The sequence below is a fragment of the Miniopterus natalensis genome, chromosome 4 (assembly GCF_054644295.1).
Source record: "Miniopterus natalensis isolate mMinNat1 chromosome 4, mMinNat1.hap1, whole genome shotgun sequence".
NCBI lineage: Eukaryota > Metazoa > Chordata > Mammalia > Chiroptera > Miniopteridae > Miniopterus > Miniopterus natalensis.
In genome coordinates this window covers 84756862-84777083 of record NC_142084.1, presented here as the reverse complement: position 1 = coordinate 84777083, position 20222 = coordinate 84756862, and the positions used below count along the sequence as shown (strand labels likewise).

At 46.3% G+C, this 20222-nt stretch overlaps 1 protein-coding gene and 1 long non-coding RNA gene across 2 annotated transcripts in view; one reads left to right on the top strand and one right to left on the bottom strand.

Annotated features, from left to right (window-relative positions):
- Positions 1-252: 252 nt before the first annotated feature.
- On the top strand, positions 253-7532 carry LOC107534428 (uncharacterized). Its single transcript, XR_001602946.2, has 4 exons — positions 253-427; positions 716-1004; positions 5445-5585; positions 7504-7532. It is a non-coding gene; the product is annotated as an uncharacterized LOC107534428 (long non-coding RNA).
- A 2049-nt stretch (positions 7533-9581) lies between these two features.
- The window catches only part of ITK (IL2 inducible T cell kinase), a 43906-nt gene continuing 33265 nt past the window's right edge, over positions 9582-20222 (bottom strand). Inside the window, exons 9-17 of the mRNA XM_016209525.2 lie at positions 18694-18776; positions 16765-16898; positions 16349-16423; positions 15798-15969; positions 15212-15428; positions 14002-14066; positions 13793-13911; positions 12486-12643; positions 9582-9653 (exon numbers count right to left, since the gene is read on the bottom strand). Coding sequence (XP_016065011.1) covers positions 9582-9653; positions 12486-12643; positions 13793-13911; positions 14002-14066; positions 15212-15428; positions 15798-15969; positions 16349-16423; positions 16765-16898; positions 18694-18776 — 1095 coding nt within the window. The remainder of the gene's footprint in view (positions 9654-12485; positions 12644-13792; positions 13912-14001; positions 14067-15211; positions 15429-15797; positions 15970-16348; positions 16424-16764; positions 16899-18693; positions 18777-20222) is intronic.

Below are 20222 nucleotides of genomic sequence, written 5' to 3'. Positions count from 1 at the left end.
CGGCGAGGGGCTCCCGGGGCGCCCCTGTCGGCGGCCGGCGCACCCCAGGCGCGCCCCTCGCGCTCGCGCCCGCGCCCCGGGGCCGCCGGCCACCCTGCTCGGGGACCCGGGAGGCGAGGCGCGACCTGTCCCCGGGCCCCGCGCTGGAGCCGCACCTGCGCGGCGGTGCGAGAGCAGAAGCCTCGGGCTGCGTTCGGGCCCGTGGATCTCACGTTGTCTCCAAGGCTCGTTTATCCGCCTGGTGTTTGCTGAGCACCTAGTTTGCTCCGAGCACCGTGCCGGGAGCTGGGTGTGCACTGGTGTACAAAACACGGGGTCCCTGCCCTTTGGGAGCTTAGCATCTCCCAGGAGAGACGGGACATCCGAAAACTGACCTCGCACATGTCCAGTTAGAGCTGGGAGGTGCTCTGAGAAGGAAAGGAACAGGGTGAGGCCATAGGAAAAACACCTGGGGGGGGGGCAGGGGAGCCTTTGGAGTCTGGTCGCTAATGCTGCTCTCGGGTCAAGAATAACTTCTGGCCCTGGCAGGTTTGGCTCAGTGGTCAGAGCGTCGCCCCTGGACTGAAGGGTCCTGGGTTCCAATACGATAAAGGCAGGTCCCTCGGTTGCAGGCTCCTTCCCCGCCCAGTCCGGTGTGCGTTTGGGAGGCAGCCAATGATGGTCTCTCACATCGATGTTTCTCTCTCCCTCTCTCCCTTCCACTCTCTCTGAAAAGCAATGGAAAAAATATCCTCGGGTGAAGACTGAAAAAGAGTAACTTTCTTCCAGTTCCTTAAAGCCAATCCCCGAAGCTGCCATCGCTTAAGCAGGACCTGCCTCAACCTCATTCAGGAAGGCCTGCCTAATGGACAGAAAGGAAAAGATATGGTGACACGAAGTAATTCCTGGCAAAGGCCAGGAAGGAACTGAGAGGAGGGGCACCTTTCTCTTCAAGGCTTCATCTGTCCTTTAGGGCTCTCCAAAGACCAGGCTGAAGGCAGACCTCACCAACTCCTGACCTTGAAGTAAGTTGCTGCACCACTCTGTTCCTGAGATGGCACCGTAGCTGCAAGGAGCCATGCCTACCTCACAGGGCCGATCATTTGAAAGCATTTGAGACAATGTAAGGCATACTGTGTACAGATTTAAGGGATAAAGTCCTGTTATAGGGGAACATTTGGAAATGTTTGCTGAGGGCCCACAAATTTATACTTAATCATGGGACTCTTCCTATCAGGGGCTATTTATAGAGGGGCCATATTACTCAAGTCTCAGCCAAGGGCTGGGCAGTCTGTGTCTTCGCTGATCTCACACCCTTTCCCAAGCACTCAGAAATCATGATCCTCTGTGGTTTGATGTTACATCACTCTAATTTAAATTGCTATTTTTAGAAAGGATGGTATATATATATACACACACATATATTTCTGTCCCTGATGCCATGTGGGAAAGCTGTGGGGGTGTTCGTGAAAGATGGCTTTAAAAACGGAACTGAGGTTTCTTTCTTTCTTTTTTTTTTTTTTTTTTAAAAAGTTTTTATTGGTTTCAGAGAGAGGAAGGGAGAGGGAGAGAGAGATAGAAACATCAGTGATGAGAGTGTCATTGACTGGCTGCCTCCTGCACGCCCCCTATTGGGGATGGAGGCTGCAACCCAGGCATGTGCCCTGCCTGGGAATCGAACCACGAGCTCCTGGTTCATGGGTTGACCCTCAACCAGTGAGCCACGCCAGCTGGACTGAGGTTTCCTTCTTTAAAAACATTTTTTTTTTTTTTTCATTTTCCACTGTGATCCTTGGGATTTTGAGTGTCAAATATGTAACAATGAGAGAACGGATTTTCATTCTAAAGGGAACACTGTTGTGGATGGTGTCCATTTCTGGAAGACATATTTCTCCTTGTGGTTTCTTCCCTGTCTTTTCACCTTTTAGGAACAAGTCGCTTAAAAACAAAGGAGGCTATTACACATATAGTTAGATCTTAGGCAAAAATAAATTTCTGATCCCTGAATTCTTTTTGCTTATAAGGGAAGCAGTATGGTCTTGTTGTAACCACTGTGTTGGAAATTCAGAGGCTTGCCTTTTGGCCCTACTTTTGCAACTGAGTGTCCTTAGGCAACTCACGCCACCTACCTGTTTCCCCTTCGATAGAGTGAAGTGGGTTGGATACACTCCAAAGTCTCCCTGAATGTGGAAAATTGAGTTAAAAGACACGCCTTGGCCACGCTTAAAGCATTTCATGCGCTCCCCATGCTCTCAGGATGGAGCCCAAGGCCTGCAAGGGTCTTCGTGGCCTGGCGTGTACCTCTCTGCGGACAAGCTTGCTCTGCTTCAGCAGAAAGGAATCTCTTAGTTCCCCAAACTTGCTGTGTTCCCTCTTGCGGCCTTTGCGCAAGCTGGGCTCTTTTGCTTGGAATGATCTCTTCTCCTTCCCCTCCCCCTTCTCCACTTTCCCCCACAGTGCTGCCCAACTTCTATTCTTCCTTCCAGTGTCCCCTTAGATGTCACTTCCTCCAAGACCCCTCTGCGTCTGGGCTAGGTTAGGGTTAGCTGTCTATAGCTGCCTGGGCTGCCTCTGTCACACCGCTTGTTACGCTGTGTTGCGATTGTTGACCTACCTGCCTGCATCCCACCAGTGGGATGTAAAGCCTAAGAGAAGGCGTGTGTCCCTCTTGCTCCCCATTGCATCCTCAGAGACTTTCGCCTAACAGGAGTTCAGTAAAAGTGGGTTGAATGAGTAATCAAAAGTGAAATCTTAGTGTACATGTTGCCCGTGAAATTCGTAGCTGTCTGTCTGCTGCCCTCAGATTCCCTTCACGTCCAGCACCGTCCACCGTGAGAAGATCGCAGCCGCCAGGTAAGAATTGCTTTGCCACTTGCAAAGCTGTGTCCCAGGCATGGTGTTGCCCTGTGTGGCAATATTGCCTTGTTTTTACAAAAGCCTCAAGTCACTTAGGACATCTAGGCCTCCGTATAAAATCTTTTGGCAGACCCTGCTTCATAGAAACCAATAGTGGAGTATCTGTAATGAGCGTAAGAATTGGTTCTGGAAGGAGAAATAAAAAATACTGATATTAATAATAATAATGGCTAACATTTACCAAGTACGTGACTTCATGTAATATTCACAGTTATCCAATGAGGAAAATATAGTTATGAGCCCCAGTTTATAACTGAAGAAACTAAGGCAGGTTCAATAACCTGCCCAGGTAGTGAAACCAAAACTCATGCTTTTATTTTTTATTTATTTATTTTTAAATATATCTTTATTGATTTCAGAGAAAGGAAAGGAGAAGGAGAGAGAGATAGAAACATCAGTGATGAGAGAGTCATTGATCAAGCCCGCAACCAGGGCATGTGCCTGACCGGGAATCAAACCTTGATCTCCTGGATCCCAGGTTGACGCTCAACTGCTGAGCCACGCCCAGCGGGGCCCAAAACTCATGCTTTTAACCAAAATTACCTACAGCCTCATTTTGCTCTCCCCGATGGAATCCATGTATTCATTAATATGTCACCTTATTCCAAAAACATATTTAATGCAAATTATAAAGATGCGTTATTTTAAAAATGTTTTTAGTAAGTAATAAATTTTAGAAAGAAAGAAAGGGGTTTGCGATGGAAAGAAAATAATTTTAAAAAACTCTATATTGCTACAGAAGGCTCCCACATCTGGTTCATGTAGTTAACGTTCGTGTAGTAGCAGGAAAAGAGAAACTTAATGGTCAGTTACACAATTTATATTGTCCATTACATCAAACCTGACCACTTGCTCAAAACTGCCTCATTTTACAAATGAGAGAACAGGGGTAGAGAGGGGAAGGGTTGCTCAAGGCCAGCCGGACCCAGGCCCTGGTCTTTCCCTAGGAAACTGGATTGCCCATTTTCTTCATTGAATCTGAAAAAAATTGTTAAAGGATATATTTAAATCTAACATTGATTGGATGTTTATTTGGGGCCAGCCCCTGTGCTAAATACTGTATATGGATGGGCTCATGTCATCCTCACAAACTCCTTAGAAGTCACCCTATTATTTTATAGAAGAAATATTTTTAAGGTCTTGTTCTCACACATTAAGTTTATTTTTTAAATTTTATTTTTCAATTACAGTTGACATTCAATATTATTTTGTATTAGTTTCAAGGTGTGCAGCATAGTGGTTAGACAATCAGATACTTTACAAAGTGATCCCCGTGCAAGTTATTGACTGTAGTCCCTGTGCTCTACTTTACATGCCCATGACTATTTTATAACTACCAATTTGAACTTCTTAATCCCTTCACCTTTCTCACCCAGCTCCCCCAACTTCCCTCCCCTCTGGCAACCATCAGTCTGGTCTCTGCATCTAAGGGCCTGTTTCTTTATAGATGCAATATTGAGGGATGTTTTGCTGTTGAAACTTTTCAGCTTCATCTAGGCCATTTGCTATCTCCCTCCCCCCCCTTTTCTCATTTCCCACAATTTCTAGAGAACTGGCCTCCCTTGAAGGTTGGCTCTTTTACACGTAACTTGATAGCACAGAACATCCCATGTTTATTTAAACAAATGTTTACAATAACTTTGGAGAAGGACTGGTAAGGAGGATCTGAGCATATTCCAGATGGGTTTGGAATGCAAACACGTAGCTGAGGTAAAATGGAGTCGGTGCTGCTGTGCGCTCAGGCTGGCACAGGTGGCCCTGTAGTCAACCCCACAGAGTGGTTGGGAGCATGGAGCCTGGGAACTGGCAGGTTGGCATCTCTTGCTCCGCTGGACCACTGAGCTCTCCTCACCCTGCTGTGCCCCCAGGAGACCAACCTCTCTGGACTACCCTACTAGGGTTTCCTTGCCCTCTGGCTTCCAGTGGGTTTGGTTAACAAGAAGCCTCAGCAGTTGAGGGGGGAAGGAAGGAGAGCGGAGTCAGCATATTTGTTCTTCTGGCTTCCTCCTTGGGATGCTGCCTTGGGCTTCCTCTGTCCCTCACTAAAGGTCCTCTTCTCTAAAGGCAACCTTCTCCAAGTGACCCTCTGCTTCCACATTCAAATGACCCTCTGCTTCCACATTCAGATGACCCTCTGCTTCCACATTCAGATGACCTCCCCTCCTGTCCCTTCAGGCACAGGGGTGGTGGTAACTGCTCCGTGGCTGTTGTTTTCCTCTGTACCACTCCTGTGGTTCCCCTAAACCTGACCCACACTGTTTAAATTGTCCTTTTGTAAGCAAGCCCTGCTTGAATTACCTGACTGAATGTGACGTGCTTGGTCCCTAACTGACAAGGAGGGCACCCATCACGGTGCCCTGCAATAGCAGGGGGATGGTGGCTATCCATGAAATAAATGATCTCTACAACTCCTTCTAACAGAATGTGTATGGTTTTGTATTTTTCTCAAGTCAGCTACACACCGTGATTTGGGGAGAATGTCAAAGTCATTGAAAACACACACACACTGCCCGTCTTGCTGAATGGAGTGTGTGCTGCTTCTTTCTCAGACTGGTGGACCTCAAAGTGTTGGAAGATTCCAGAGAGAGCAGGGTCTGCGTGTAACTGCTCTGAAGAAGCAGATCTGTTCATCTAACCCCCTTTAGAAGTTTCCTATCTGGATCATCTGCCAGTGGGAGTCAGGCCCAGAGGTGAGTCCCGTGAAGGGTGGCGTGGAAGCCATAGGCTTTCTCAACTGTGCCCAATGGTCCTCTGGTGCCCGAACTGGCTTCTGCAGTGGGTGGACATGGGCATCTGGTGAACTGAAAGGTACAGGGATAAAATAACCCGGCTTTCATATCCCTGAGATTTTAAGAGAGTGGGGAACATCTGTTTATGTCTGTCCAACTGTGACTGAAGACTGAATTACAATTTCCACATGTCGCCCACACAGCAGACAACACTGAATGAGTATGAACAATAATCTGGTACTAGGAGCAAGGCAGAAATCTTCCACCAGGGTGCTTCTCTCAAATCCACTCAACATGCTGCTGCCAGAATGTATTTTTAAACACAAACTTGGCCTTCATGTCCTGGCTGGTGTGGCTCATTTGGTTGAGTGTCATCCCATGCACTGAAAGGTTGCCAGTTCGATTCCCAGTCTGGGCACATTCCCCGGGTGAGGGTGTGTGGGGGAGGCAGCTGATTGATGTTTCTCTCTCACATCGTTGTTTCTCTCTCTCTCCCTCTCTCTTCCCATGTCGCTAAAAAAATCAGTAAAATCATTAAAAAAAAAATTGGCCTTCTCTCCTTGCTCAATGACATCTTTTCTATCTACAGATAGAGTTGCAGGGTTTTGTTTTTTTTTCCTTTTCTTTTGTAAGATGGTCCTTAACTAGATTTATAGCCTCACTTTCAATTTGCCTACCCCTTCTACCTTCCTCACCCTTGCTTAGACCACACACGCACACGCACACACATACACATATACACACACATGCACACCCCTTATGCTCCACAATGGTACACTGATAATAGCTTCCCAGTACATTCTGCTTCCTCTATCCCTCTCCCTGGAAAGGATTTATCTTATTTCTGCCCGCTTGCTTGCCTTAAAAAAGCACACACCATAATTCACCCTCAAAACTGAGTCAGACATTGTATCCTCTATGACAGTGCTTCCCAAATATTCACGTGCATAGGACCACCTGTGGGCCTTGTTAAAATGTAGGTTCTCATTCAGTGGGCCTCGGTGAAGCCGGAGAATTTGCATTTCTCACCAGCTGGTCAAGCTGCTGTTTGCTGGTCCAGAGGCCACACTTCAAACAGCAGGTGACATCACCTTCCCCCTGATGAAGTGTTAGATTCCATCAGTTTTCCCTTCTCTTCTTTGACCATATTTCCGTTGTTGCTCTAATTGCTGTATGACATACGATTTTACTGGTTTATACTCTGCCTTCCCAACCATACCTGCTGTTTCTTAAAGGCAAAGACTCTGCCTTTTTCATCTTTGTTTCTGCTCCGCGCGGCAAGTCATAGGTACATAGGAAGCATTGGGTGTTTGCCTGTTGAACGGATATTGACTGGCATATAGTTTTTACTTGTCTGTGAAGCATGAAACCATGTAACCATTTTTATTTAAGGAAAATCTGTGGTTGTTTGACATTGGGACAAATATGAAACCCAGGCCATACACACTGGAGTTATTAAAACGACAGCTTTATTTGCTGGACCCAACCTTTAACTTTATGCGCTTTATGAAGGGTGAGAGATATTTGTAATATTCTTGTTGCAAACACTAGCAAGGACTGTACACTAATAAATATCCCACCTATGCATATATAAATACATAGTCTCCAAAGGTACAAAAGGCAAAACTGTAAAATGCATCCAGAACCAAAACCTCGTATAAGGGATTTTCAGGGAATATGTGGCACCATTTTCAAAATGTTAGGAAAAAACAAGAGGCTGGAAGCCCATTTTGCAGGATAGAACAGTAGGAGGTGAACTATTTACATGCGTTCAGTTAAGGCCCCAATGACTCTGAGCTTGAACAAGATAATACCATGCAAGGGGGAGTTTTCTAAACCAGACTACAGATATCAGTCATTTCCCATGTTTTTCTTCTAGGCTGGATGTCCCGGAAATCATTTCCAACTAAGGATTCCAAACGCGAATGTACAAAAAAGTACACAGGGATGATTTTGGATACATTGAGTAAGATCATCTTCTGAATGATGGAGTTTGCTCTTAGGGCTCCTAGTTCCATAAAAATTATAGTTAAAAGTTATGCATCTGAGTCTCCAGCTCGTCGAAATATCACATGGTTTAGAAAGAGCTGATTGCAACACCATCCAACAATCACTCCAAGAGTTTTATCTGAACACTGCAGGAAAGTGAACTCTCTCTTACATTGGAGAATACCCTTCCCCACAGAGTGTCCAAGAAGACTGCAGCCAGCTCAGTGCTGGAATGATTAAAGAGCCCTTATACTTCTGCAGAAGAATCTCTCCAAGCCGCTTTGAAGCTCACCTATAAATGACTTCATGTGACATGACTCTGGAGGGTTGGGTGAATCAAAGCGTTAATTACCTGAGTAAGTCCGAACTCATTAACTCTGGCAGGGGAGGCTACAGATGAGGAAAGAGAAGGTCCTGTTCCAAGTTGGAGGGCTACAGTGCCAATCACAGTGGTCTATGTGGGGCCAACCTTCCTTTCCGGTGGTGCTTTGCTGAGGTCTTTATTGACTTTCCCTGCCTTTCCTCTCAGCTCTTTTTATCTCCTCTGCAGTCCCTTTCTTCCTGGGTAAAAGACAGTGTTGAGTAGGAATGAAGAAACTGTGCATTGGAGTCAGGCAGATGTGGGCTAGGATCCTGGGCGTTATACTTCCTAGCTCTGTCGCTTCCAGCAGGTGTCCTGGCTTTTTAAAGCCTCAGTTTTACTATCTATAGAATGGGAATAATAATACTATCTCACAAGGTTGATGTGACTCAGGGAGAACAGCAGAGAAGGCTTGTAGCGCAGCACCTATTCACTTTGCATATTCAGGTGCTCAATCAACAGCCATCGCTATGCATCTTAGGAGCACCCCACTTAGTGCCTGACTCAGCTTCCATCCAGATGGTTTGAGCAAGAACAGGCCCCTTGTTCCTCTCCCAGAGCTTTGGGAGACTTAAAGTCTCAACCTTAAAGGTGCAAATCTCTAAGGCTTAAACAAACTTCTATTTCTCTGCAGGGCCGCACTGCCCAACACAATGCTGCCCTCTGTTGTTGATGGAAGAGTGCAGAGAGGGGGCTGACTCCTGGAGGTAAGGGTGGCGGGGCCTCGATGACAGAGTCTGCGTTCACAAGCAACCATTTCCTCCTAGGATGCCTGCAGTGCGTGCCCGAGGGGAGGCAGAGTCACCTGCCTGGCTTGGCACTAAAGGTGAGCATCAGCCTGGTAGCCATCTAAGGTCTTTCTCTGTAGCAGTGGGTTCCCTACCATCAGATGCCCTCTTTCTGCCCGGGCACCAGATACCCAAAGTTGCAACAGTGGGACTGAAATTGTTCACCCAAGTCCATCAGAGTGCTCCCTCCAAGGAGAAAGGTGGCAGAGTACTCTGAGTAAAACCTCACAAGGCCGCTTCTCAGAATACCCGGCCTGGCCTCCGGGGTGAGCAGCTGCTCCTCCCTGCTCTACGGCAGGAAGCGGTGGCCCGCAGCATGGCACGGAGCAGCTTACTCTTCCTGACCTTAATTAACTCACAGCTCTCCTTTGTCAGGAGTCCTTCTGCTCATTCCTCTTGCCCCAAACCCTGGGGTTTTGTGTTGTCAGTGCAAATAAAAGGTCCCTGACCATTAACCTTAGATCCATGTTTAAAATAATAATAAAAGAACAACCCAGGGTCCTATCCCCTCTCTCTCTTTCTCTAAGAAGTGCAAGAAATGTTACCCGAAAGCTGTCAGATTGAGGTTTGTGCACCGCCCAAGATAAAAGGCTGGAGGAAGGGTAGAGACATGGCTCCTGCCTGGCCCTGCTCCCAGGTCATTGGCTGAGCCTCTGCCTGTGGCTTGGTGCCAGCCTCTGTCAGGGTGCTGCCTCCTGGCAGCTCAGGGACTGTGCCACAGGCCAGCTGCCTCTGGGGAGTCCTGGGCTAGCGGCAGCTTTTAATGCTTTATGGAGGGAGGACTTCTTCCCCGGCTCAGGATATGAAGCTGAGTCTCTGCTAAAGTCCCAATTCTGCAATTTCACCCAGCTGACTGAAGAGTCTGGAGAAAGATGGCCGGTCTTCTGGTTTCTAGAGAGGGAAGACAAGAACTCTGTGAGTTCCTAGTACTTGTGTGTCATAGCTAGTTACAAAAGCAAACTAGAATTCAACAGCAATACTTTCTGCTGATTTTATTTTATTTTTTATTTTTAAAAATATATCTTTATTGATTTCAGAGAGAGGAAAGGAGAGGAAGAGAGAGAGATAGAAGCATCAATGATGAGAGAGTCATTGATCGGCTCCTCCTGCATGCCCCTGACTGGGGATGAAGCCCGCAACCTGGGCATGTGCCCTGACTGGGAATCGAACCCCGATCGCCTGGATCCTAGGTCGATGCTCAACCGCTGAGCCATACCTGGCCGGGCTCTGCTGATTTTAAAATATGCTTTTAAAATGATGCTGGACAAATTGCATATCCATATGCAATACACTGATTTTAGACATAGACCATATATCCTTTGCAAAAATGAACTCCAAAGGATCATAGACCTAAATGTAAAATGCAAAACCTATAAAAATTTTAGAAGATAACATAGGAGAAAATCTGGGTGACCTTGGGTTTGGCAATGAGTTTTCAGATGCAACATCAAAAGCATGATTCATAAAGGAAAAAAATTGATGTTGAACTTCGTTATAATTTAAAAACTTCGACTCTGCCTGGCTGGCGTGGCTCAGTGGCTGAGCGTTAACCTATGAACCAGGAAGTCATGGTTGGATTCCAGGTCAGGGCACATGCCCGGGTTGGGGGCTCGATCCCCAGTAGGGGGCGTGCAGGAGGCAGCTGATCAATGACTCTCATCATTGATGTTTCTATCTCTCCCTCTCCTTTCCTCTCTCTGAAATCAATATTAAAAAAATATTTTAAAACTTCCACTCTGTAAAAGACACTGTTAAGAGAATGAAAAGACAAGCCATAGGCTGGGACAAAATATTTTCAAAACACATATTTGATAAAAGACTTATATCCGAAATACACAAAGACCTCTTAAAACTTAAAAGCAAGAAAACAAATAGCCTGATTAAGAAATGGGCAAAAGATCTAAAGAGACATCCCATTAAAGAAGCTACACAAATGGCAAATAAGTATATGAAAAGATGCTCAGTATCATATGTCATTAGGGAATTGCAAATTAAAACAAGATACCACTTGTTGCAGAGATACCATTACACATCTACTACAATGGCTAAAATTCAAAACACTAACACTGACAATACCAAATGCTGGTCAGGGTGTGGAGCAACAGGAGCTCTCCCTGCTGGTGAGAACGCAGAATGGTACGGCCACTTTGGAAGACCATCTGGCAGTTTCTCACAAAGCTACACATAGTGTTATCATATGATCCGGAAACCACACTTCTAGATATTTACCCAATTGAGCTGAAACTTATGTCCATACGAAAACCTACACACAAATGTTTATAACAGCTCTACTCATGATTGCCAAAAACTGGAATCAATCAAGTTGTCCTTCAGCAGATGAATGGGTAAACAAACTGTGGTATATCCATACAATGGAATACTATTCAGTGATAAAAAGAAAGAGTTGTCAAGCCACAAAAAGACGTGGAGGGATCTTAAACGTATATTGCTAAGTGAAATAATTCAATTTGAAAAGGCTTCATGCTATATGATTCCAACTATATGACATTCTAGAAAAGGCAAAACTTAGATAATAAATAGATCCATAGATGCCAGGAGTTTGGGGAGAAGAAGGGAAGGGATAAATAAAGGTGGAACATGGTAGATTTTAGGGCAGTGAAACTATTCTGTATGATACTATAATGGTAGAAAAATACAATACATTTGTCAAAACTCATAGAACTGCACAACACAAAGAGTGAACCTTAACGTAAACTATGGACTTCAGCTAATAGTGGCCCACAGAATTATAATAACTATGCTACACTAATGCAAAATGTTACTTAGTGGGAACTCTGTGTTATTTGCTCAAGTTTTCTATAAATCTAAAACTCCTAAACCATAACGTTTATTAAGTTAAGAAAGAAAAATGTGCTAAATAAATGTCATTTATCATAATTATTATAGTACCTAACCCTTGGGAAGTGGACTAGATTTGTTTTGTGCCCTTGTTTGTTTGTATCTTTGTTTCTGATTATAAAAGATTTATGGACTTACAAATCAAGCATTATCTAATTCTCTCAGAAAGTGGAGGCTTAGAGAATTGTCTAAGATTAATGACTAAGACAGGGCAAAGCTGAGGCAAAACCCAAGTAGTCTGTAGTTTTTCAGTTCTACCCTGTTACCCTTCAGTGATTTGAATTTGTATTAACTGCCTGTTTCAGCCACTTTCAACTTTGGTTGAAATCTGCAATTTCCTAACTCACCAAAGGACACCCGAGACTCTTGCTGATACGGTTCTAGGCATAGCCTGCAACCCAAGTGCGGGGTAGCTGAGACATCTGGGAGGGTAAAGGGTAATTGGGTCCCCTTTCTGAATTGTTGAATGAATAAAATGAACTCTAAGTCATTTTAATATTTTCCCAGCACAAGTGAACTTCTAATCCCCAATTTATAGAGCTAGCTTTATGTACGTGCAATGGGTTTATGACGTTACATGAATGTTTTTGTTTTTCTCAGAAAACTGAAATACTGACATAGCCTTCACCCCCTTTCTCTTTGACAGTATGTTGATGGCTTGTGATGTTATGTAGCAAATCAAATGACATTTAAGATCACTGCCAGATCTCTCTCGTTAATAGACGCTCTAAGTCACTTTCCCTGCTCAGCTATTTCTTTCATCCCTGCTGACTCACCCCCTAAAAGGGCTCCTTTCTCTGGGGAAGTGGGCAGACGCTGAAGCTGTAGGTTATAATCCAGGGGGAAACCACTTCCTTTACTGACCTCTTTCCAGCAATGATTCATGATCTGGTAGATATGCGAGGAGGCCAGCCGGGGCTTGTATAACCGAAATCCAGTACTGATGTCTTCCACCACCTCCGAGTTGCTTCGGTTTTCATATGGGATTTTGCCTTCGCTGAAGACTTCCCACATCAGCACACCTACAAGACATGGTGAGTGCAGCACAGCTAATGATAAAGCTCACAAATAGCAAACAAATCTAGAAATCCAGACTCTGTGACATTAAGAGTCAAGTTCCTACGTCCAAGAAGTATAGTATCAAGCCACCTGAGGCTAATTAGGCCTGCACTATTTCTAAAGAACGGAGATTTCTCAGCCTTCTTAGTGGTGAAGGAGCTGTCAAGCTCAGCCCTTTGTTATATTTAACTCAAATGCTATTACTAAAACTTGCAGGGGGCACCAACTCAGATGTCTACACGTGATGTAAATGAGTGAAGTGGGTGAAGTGTGTAATAGGGATTAGTGAGGACTGTGGAAAACTGGAGGTCAAAAGTTCTGTCTTAATGGGACAGCTGTGATTTAGTTCCATCCCAGTTATCCCAGGGGTGGGGAATATCCAGCCCGTGGACCTTTTACGGCCCACAAAATCATTTGATCTGGCCCTGCCACGTCAACCACAGGCGGGACTCGAAATTCAATAAATCTAGGAGCTTTATTCATAGTTAATTTTTAAGTTGATAACTTTTTATGGCCAGTGAATGATGTTATAAATATCCAAATGGCCCTTGGCAGAAAAAAGGTTCCCCACCCTGGCTCTATCCCATTACTTAGTTTTATTCATAGCACTTATTACTACCTGACTTTACCTTATAGGCATGTTGGTTAACTTGTTTACATAACTGTTATCTGTCTCCTCCTAAAATTCAGCTCCAAGAGGAGTGTTTCCTAGTCTGTCCATCACTGTATTGTGAGCACCTAGATTAGGCCCTGGCATACAGTAGGTGCTCTATGAATGTTGTAGAATGAATGACTAAATAGTTATTGAAGATTAAGTGGGGGAATAAAATATTGGATAAAATATGGTCCTGGCACTCAAGGAACTCATATACCAATCTCCTGACTCTTCCAGCGTTGGATCTCACAGCAGTCACCAGAATCCTAAATTCGCACTCTCATTTTTACCCTCCCCCAATTTCAAAGATCTCTAAGAATAACTAAGTAATGAGGGCCCCTTCATACTTGTTAGAGCTATTATCACACAGAGGCTACCAGTGGGACTCCCTCACCACCAGCGGTTCAAGGGCAAGTAGACCCAGATCACGTGGGTCTGGGGCCAGGGTGACACTCACCGAATGACCACACGTCTGACTTGCTGCTGTAGCGACTGAAGGAAAAGACTTCCGGGGACGCCCACTTCACGGGGAACTTGGTGCCCGTGGAGCTGGTGTACTGATCATCAAGGACGAACCTGGGAAGAGAGTGGAGAGAGCATGTCCAAGTGTTCTGGGGGCCGGAGTCCCATTCCCGAGCCTGTGCCGGCACCGTGTGTCCCTGTTACCTTGTCATCCCAAAGTCGGACACTTTGATGACTTGGTTTTCTCCCACTAAACAATTTCGGGCAGCCTGGAGGGGAGACAGGGAACAAAAGGGAAAGAGAAACTGTTGGTGGAAAATCAGGAATTAAGAGTCTCCTGTAATCAGGGTCCTTTGCTTGTCTATGTGCTGTTGTAAGACGGCAAGAGGAGCTTTACAAATGTTAATTAACCTTCTCAAGCCCCTGACAAGTTAGCTAGAAAGAGGGATGTGTGATTTCCCTTATCAGGAGAAGTAAGTCTAGTCTTTTATCTTCATTTCTGAGATCCTAATTAGAAGAGAAGCCCACGGTGTTGTGAACCAATGATACGCTCTAATGCAACCGAATGCGATAAAAAATGTTAACGTTAGGGCTGCTAGGAAACGACTGCCTTCCTTGACTAAAATAAGAATGTTTTGAGGTTGCTAATACTCTTAAAACTGTTTCTCAATAGGGAGAGTACCTGGTCCCCAGTGAGTATCCCAGAACATTGTATCGGAAGAGCCCTCAGCCATCAAAGACTCCAGTGAGTGTCCAATTTTGATGTGCCCACGGTGCCATGGTGGGACATGTTAAAATAACTATTCCTGAGCCCCAACCCCCAGAGGTTCTGAGGGTAGTTCTAGGCCCGCCCCAGTGTGGGTCCTGGGATAACACTTTGAGAAAAACTGCTTGTCCTGTTTCCTTGTTTTACCAGGAGGCCAAGGAGGCCACAGACAGGAAGAAGGAGCTGTTAGTTTCAATTTGGAAGAAAGTAAACAGAATCTCAGAGGGTTAAAGTTAGAGGTGGGCCCTGCCGGGCGTGGCTCAGCAGTTGAGCGTCGACCTAGGATCCAGGCGATCGGGGTTCGATTTCCCGTCAGGACACATGCCCGGGTTGCGGGGTTGATCAATGACTCTCTCATCATTGATGTTTCTGTCTCTCTCTCTCTCCCTTTCCTTTCCTCTCTCTGAAATCAATAAAGATATATTTAAAAAATAAAGTTAGAGGTGGGGCTGCGATTAGAGCCACAATGTAAGTCCTCATGAAACACTTTCCCACTAGGACATCCCAAAGTTGGCAGAAGAAGAAATAAGTTGGGAGGGGAAGGGAGATGGTGTGTGACTTTGACCAATGCATTCCCAGTCTTAATGGCTCTCCATTTTAGTCGCCCTTCATCCTGGACCTGAAGGTGGATGCCCTGCGCCGTCTTACCAGGTCTCTGTGGATGACACAGGCCTCTTCCAGGTAGGCCATGCCCTCACACACGTCCAGGCACATGCCCAGCAGGGTCTCTGCAGCAAAGAGCCCCCGCTGGTTGCGCAGGTAATCCGACAGGCAGCCGTGCTCCATGAACTCAAACACGAGGCAGATGGGGTCCTGCTCCAGGCACACCCCGTACAGCTGGACAAGTTTGGGGTGAGAGAGTTTCCTGCAGGAAAAAGGCAAGGGGTGAGATGGTCCAAACTCAATCTCCCCCAATAAAGAACACAAATGTGTCCTTTGAGCCTAGACCTGAAGGAGGGCAGGGAGTCAGCTGGTGTGTGTGAGGAGGAGTGGAGGCCAGTGTGGCTGGCATGTTGTGAACCAGAGGAGAGATGGGTAGGAGATGAGATCACGAGCAGGCAGGGCCAGGCCATGCCAGGCCTTGTGGACCATGGTGAGAGTGGGGTTTTATTCTCTGTGCCACAAGAAGCCATCGCTGGATTTGAGCAGAGAGCTGGCAGAACATGGCACCAGAGTGGTATGTAAGAGCCTCCTCCCCAGGGCTTCTTTGCATAATCTCGTGTGGACCACTTACATCATGACTTCAGCCTCCTCTATGAAGTCCTCTTCTGACATCGCTCCTTCCTGAATGGTTTTAATGGCCACCTTGTCCTTGTTGAGCCAGTAGCCAAGATGCACCAGTCCAAACTGCCCACTGCCAATCTCCTGCACCAAAGTGAGCTCCGAGGGATGGATCACCCATTTCCCTGGAGGAGACAGAGAAGGTTTTCCAGGGTTGACAGGCAATTCTAAGGCATTGTTTCCTAATATTTTTCTAATAGCATTTAGAAGAGTGCTCTGTACAAAGTAAGTGCTCAATAAATACTTCAGCGATGAACGCTTAACTAAAACCAATGGACATTGACTTGGCCAAGATAAATGTTCTCATATACATAACTCTCTTGCTCATAGACATAAATGTTTATTTGTGCACACCGTCTCCAGAGATACAGTGGACCTCTTCTAATGGTCATTTTAAGTCTGGGGTAGAGTTAGGTTCATGGGAAGTCCATTCAGATTTGTCCCGGACCTTTAGGGACATGAGTTTTAGTGCAAGTGTACCACATTCCTGAATGCACCGCTCACCGTATCTCAGCCCAGCGGTGACCGGCGCTTTCTGCCTCCAGGAAGAAACCGGATAGCGAAGTCGAGTGACCAGGCCTGGGGTGATTCAAAAGCAAAAGGCTGTGGTTAGAGTTTTGCTGTACCACCCGTCCAACTGAAATCACCAGGAAGAAATATAACCCAGTACAAAAGCTGCTTTTATTCTGGAAAACAAATCCCAAAGCCCTGTCACTGATAGTTCACCCTCTCTGAGAAGAGTCAGAAACACGGACGGGCAGGTGGCGAAATCCCATGATCCCAACAGCAGAACTGTATATTTAATTATTATTTAAGCTCAGCTTGTTTGACATGAAGAAGCCAGGCAAGGCATTTGTCGCTTTTCTCCAAGTTCCTGTGTGAGGGTCCCCCGGCCCCCCGCCCCGTCCTTCAGGACTCACCTCCTCCGTTGTGCTGGTGATAATTGATGAGGAGTGGGATGGAATCGAACACATACTTCTCAGCCACATAGTATCGCTTGGGATTGTCATTTGTTTCCTTGATGTGATAGTGCTTTATACAGGGGTTGTTCTCACTTAAACAAATGAAACATAAACGCAGAGATTAAGAAGCAATGTTTAGACGCAAAAATGTAGACGGACATCAGATCCCCGCTAGCTTTACGTTTCACCCTCTCACAAGGATGCAGGTAGATTTCAACCTGTGTCAGTCTTGACAGGTCGGCCCTGGGTCCAAAGGCTGCCTCCGGACCCCGTTGGAGGCAGTGCCTGGATGTTTCTTCTGCAACCACAGTGTGGGGGGTGGTCTCATATGTGCTACATGTTTGCCTTCCTTGCTCTGTGGAGCTAGCTAATTATCAGCATATGCTAAGGAAGCATCTTGGGCCCCTTCACACCAGTTTAATGCCCTGACTGCTGTTGTTAGAAAGGCCCACTTGTAAGATCAGCTCTTGGCGGGCATCCGAGGACTTGGATTTCGGGAGGATTCTCACCATTCTCTCACTCATAGGGGCGTCCCCCTGTGCCTAAACTGTTTGTATAAACAATGTGGTTATGCCCAGGGCCTGCCTTTCTTCTGGGAGCCTGGAGTTTTGCTACGTGCTGGGCAGAGAGGCTGCCTACATGGCCAGCCCCCAGTGACAGCCGTGGGCACTGAGTGTCTCATGGGCTTCCCTGGTGGATGCCACTCCCCCTTGCTGCTGGAGTTCAGCATGTCCGGTGTGACCGCACTGGGAGAGGACTCTTGGACGCTTGTGTTTTTGGTTTTCTCTGCATTTTGCCCCAGGTGCCTTTTCGCTTTGCTGATTTCGCTTTGCATCCTTCGGCTGTGATAAATCTTAGCCTCGGGGGCCGCTATGTGATGACCCCGGGAACTTTCCTGGTGGATCACTGAACCTGGGGGGGTCTTGGGGACCCCCACACAGCTTTGGTTCTCAACTCTCTTCCATCCCACCTTATTGCAGGTCACTCTTGTCACCGTCGCAGAGGCAGATCCCTCTGTGATGTGCAGGGCATCCTTTCCCCTCCTTGGGCAGTGGCCTTCGTCTCTGTCAACTGTCTAAACCCTGCTCTTGCCCTGAGTCTTATTCACACCCTTTTGCCCTCCAACAAGTATCCCTTGAGGACCCTTCATAATTCTTTTTCTCTCTTCCCTCACTTCTGCCTGCACTTTGGTCATTGCCAAACTGCTTTTTCTTCCTAACTTTCTAATTAGAAGAGAATTTGACATCATTTTACAGAGATGGAAACTGAGGTCCGAAAAGGGGCAGACAAACAGAGAGGGTCTTGCCAACAGCTGGCAGAGTCAGGACAGGGCTTGACCGTTTGGACTCCATTGCCTCAGGGAGGTGCCAGCAGCTCTTTGAGCCTCAGTTTCTTCTTTGTGAAAGGAGCATAGTGACACCTGCCTTCAGGGCTTATCAGGCTTGGACACAGTCTATGAAGTTCTTGCACATAGTACGGACTCAGTAAATGGTAGGTAGGCAGCTTTATTAGCAGAGCTGGAACTAGAATTTATAAAATCTCGCTTCCAGCCAGAAGTATCTTTTTGATTATTCTGTGTAATTAATTATAAACTCATCAAACAGGGCCAGGTATTTTCTTTCTTTGGAACTCTGCACTCAGGGGTGCTAACCAGGAAAAGAACCTGGCACCCGTCTCAGCTCTGTCCCTTTCCAGCTTAGTGACTGCAGTTATGTCCCTACTCTCTCTGGCTTTGGATTTCTCAGAGGGGTCAGGGAAAACACCCCCTTCCCAGTGACCCCTTGACCTCTGGCTCTGCCTGATGTTGCCCCGTGTGCCACTTTCCTCGCCCCCCCCCCCCAATCAGGACTGTCTCTCCCCACCCTGCTGAGCAAGTTAGCGCCACACCTTACGATGGCCTTGGTGAAGACAGACAGGGTGTATGTTCCCGGCGTCCTGGAGTCTCGTACCATGAAGGCCCCTTCTTTGTCCTGGAATGGTTAGAAAGCATGGAAGGTTAGTGACCCCAGGAAACCAGGCTCATGGACACAGCTCCACTTTCTTGGCTGTGAACGGAGGAAATTCTGTAGGCCAGCTCGGTAGAGAGCCAACTTTCAGCAACGATGGCTACCATTTTATATACTCATTCAACAGCTCTCTCTTGAGCCCTTACCATGGGTCAGAGATTAGACTAGTGATGATATAAGTGGTGATGAAGACAAACACACCCAAGCTCTGCCCTCTTGGAGCTCGTCAGGTGCCAGATTCACTACAGATATTGTCAGCGCAGCCCTCTCTACCACACTGCAGTCTGGATGCTACTCTCTTCCCTTTCCCACTGTGGATACTGCGTGCCAGAGAGCTTGAGAGGCTTTCTCGTGACCCACAAGCAGTACATGGCAGACCCGGGATCTGAACCTTGAACGTGGCCTGTGAGCAAAGCCGGTGCTCATTCTACTACTCCCCGATGCCTCCACTCCACAAATGTGAGAAGCCACATCTCCATTCCCCCACAAGGGCATATGCTTTCCGCCTTGGAAGCTTCATCAGTTTCTTAATGAAAAAATCTTTTTGAGGCCCTTTCCAAAGTACTGACTTTGCTATAAGGCAAAAGGAGAAAGAAATATGAAGCTCCCAGTTGCATGAGGAAAGTGGAGAGAAGGGAAAGACTCCATTAGGTACCCTTTACTCCTCCTGATAGTCTGGCTAGCGCTGATAAAATAGGTCTAAGCCAATGGATATACCAGTGTATTATTCTTGGTGGCGAATTTAAAATCTTAGCTTTGTTTGACTACTTCATGTCTAATGCTCTGTTCCTATCCAGCTGTAAATCTCTGCTGGTAATGTTTGCAAAACTTATTTTATGATTTAGACATAATGTGGTCCTTGAGTGAAGGCCAGAAAGAGACAGGAGCCTTGTGGGGTGGGCATACGCTTGCAGCATGCAGGGCAAAGTATATTATACAATTTAGAACAACACAGGCACCTCCATCTCACAACCCCAAAGGTGGGCTGTCTACACATAAAAATAGTACCTAGAGATGGCCTTGATAATTGTTTGAATTCCAGAATCTCAGGGTTAGAAAGGGCCATTTAAAGGTTGTCTAGTTCAAGGTTATCCCAACCTCAGCACCATTGACATTTTAGGCCCGGTAATTCTATGTGGTAGGAGGCTTTCCTGTTTTATCGGATGCTTAGCAGCATCCCTGGCCTCTAACAACTAGATGACAGACATTAGCAAGTGTTCCCTGGCAGACAAAATCACCTCTGGCTGAGAATCACTGATCTGGCCTAACTTCCTAAATCCCTGTGCCCCAAACTTTGCTGATTATCACAATTACCTGAGGCAAAACAAAATAGCAACAGCAAACAGGGGACCACACTCCACCCCATATCCATGCACTAGAATCTCCAAGACCCTGGAACCTGAACTTTTC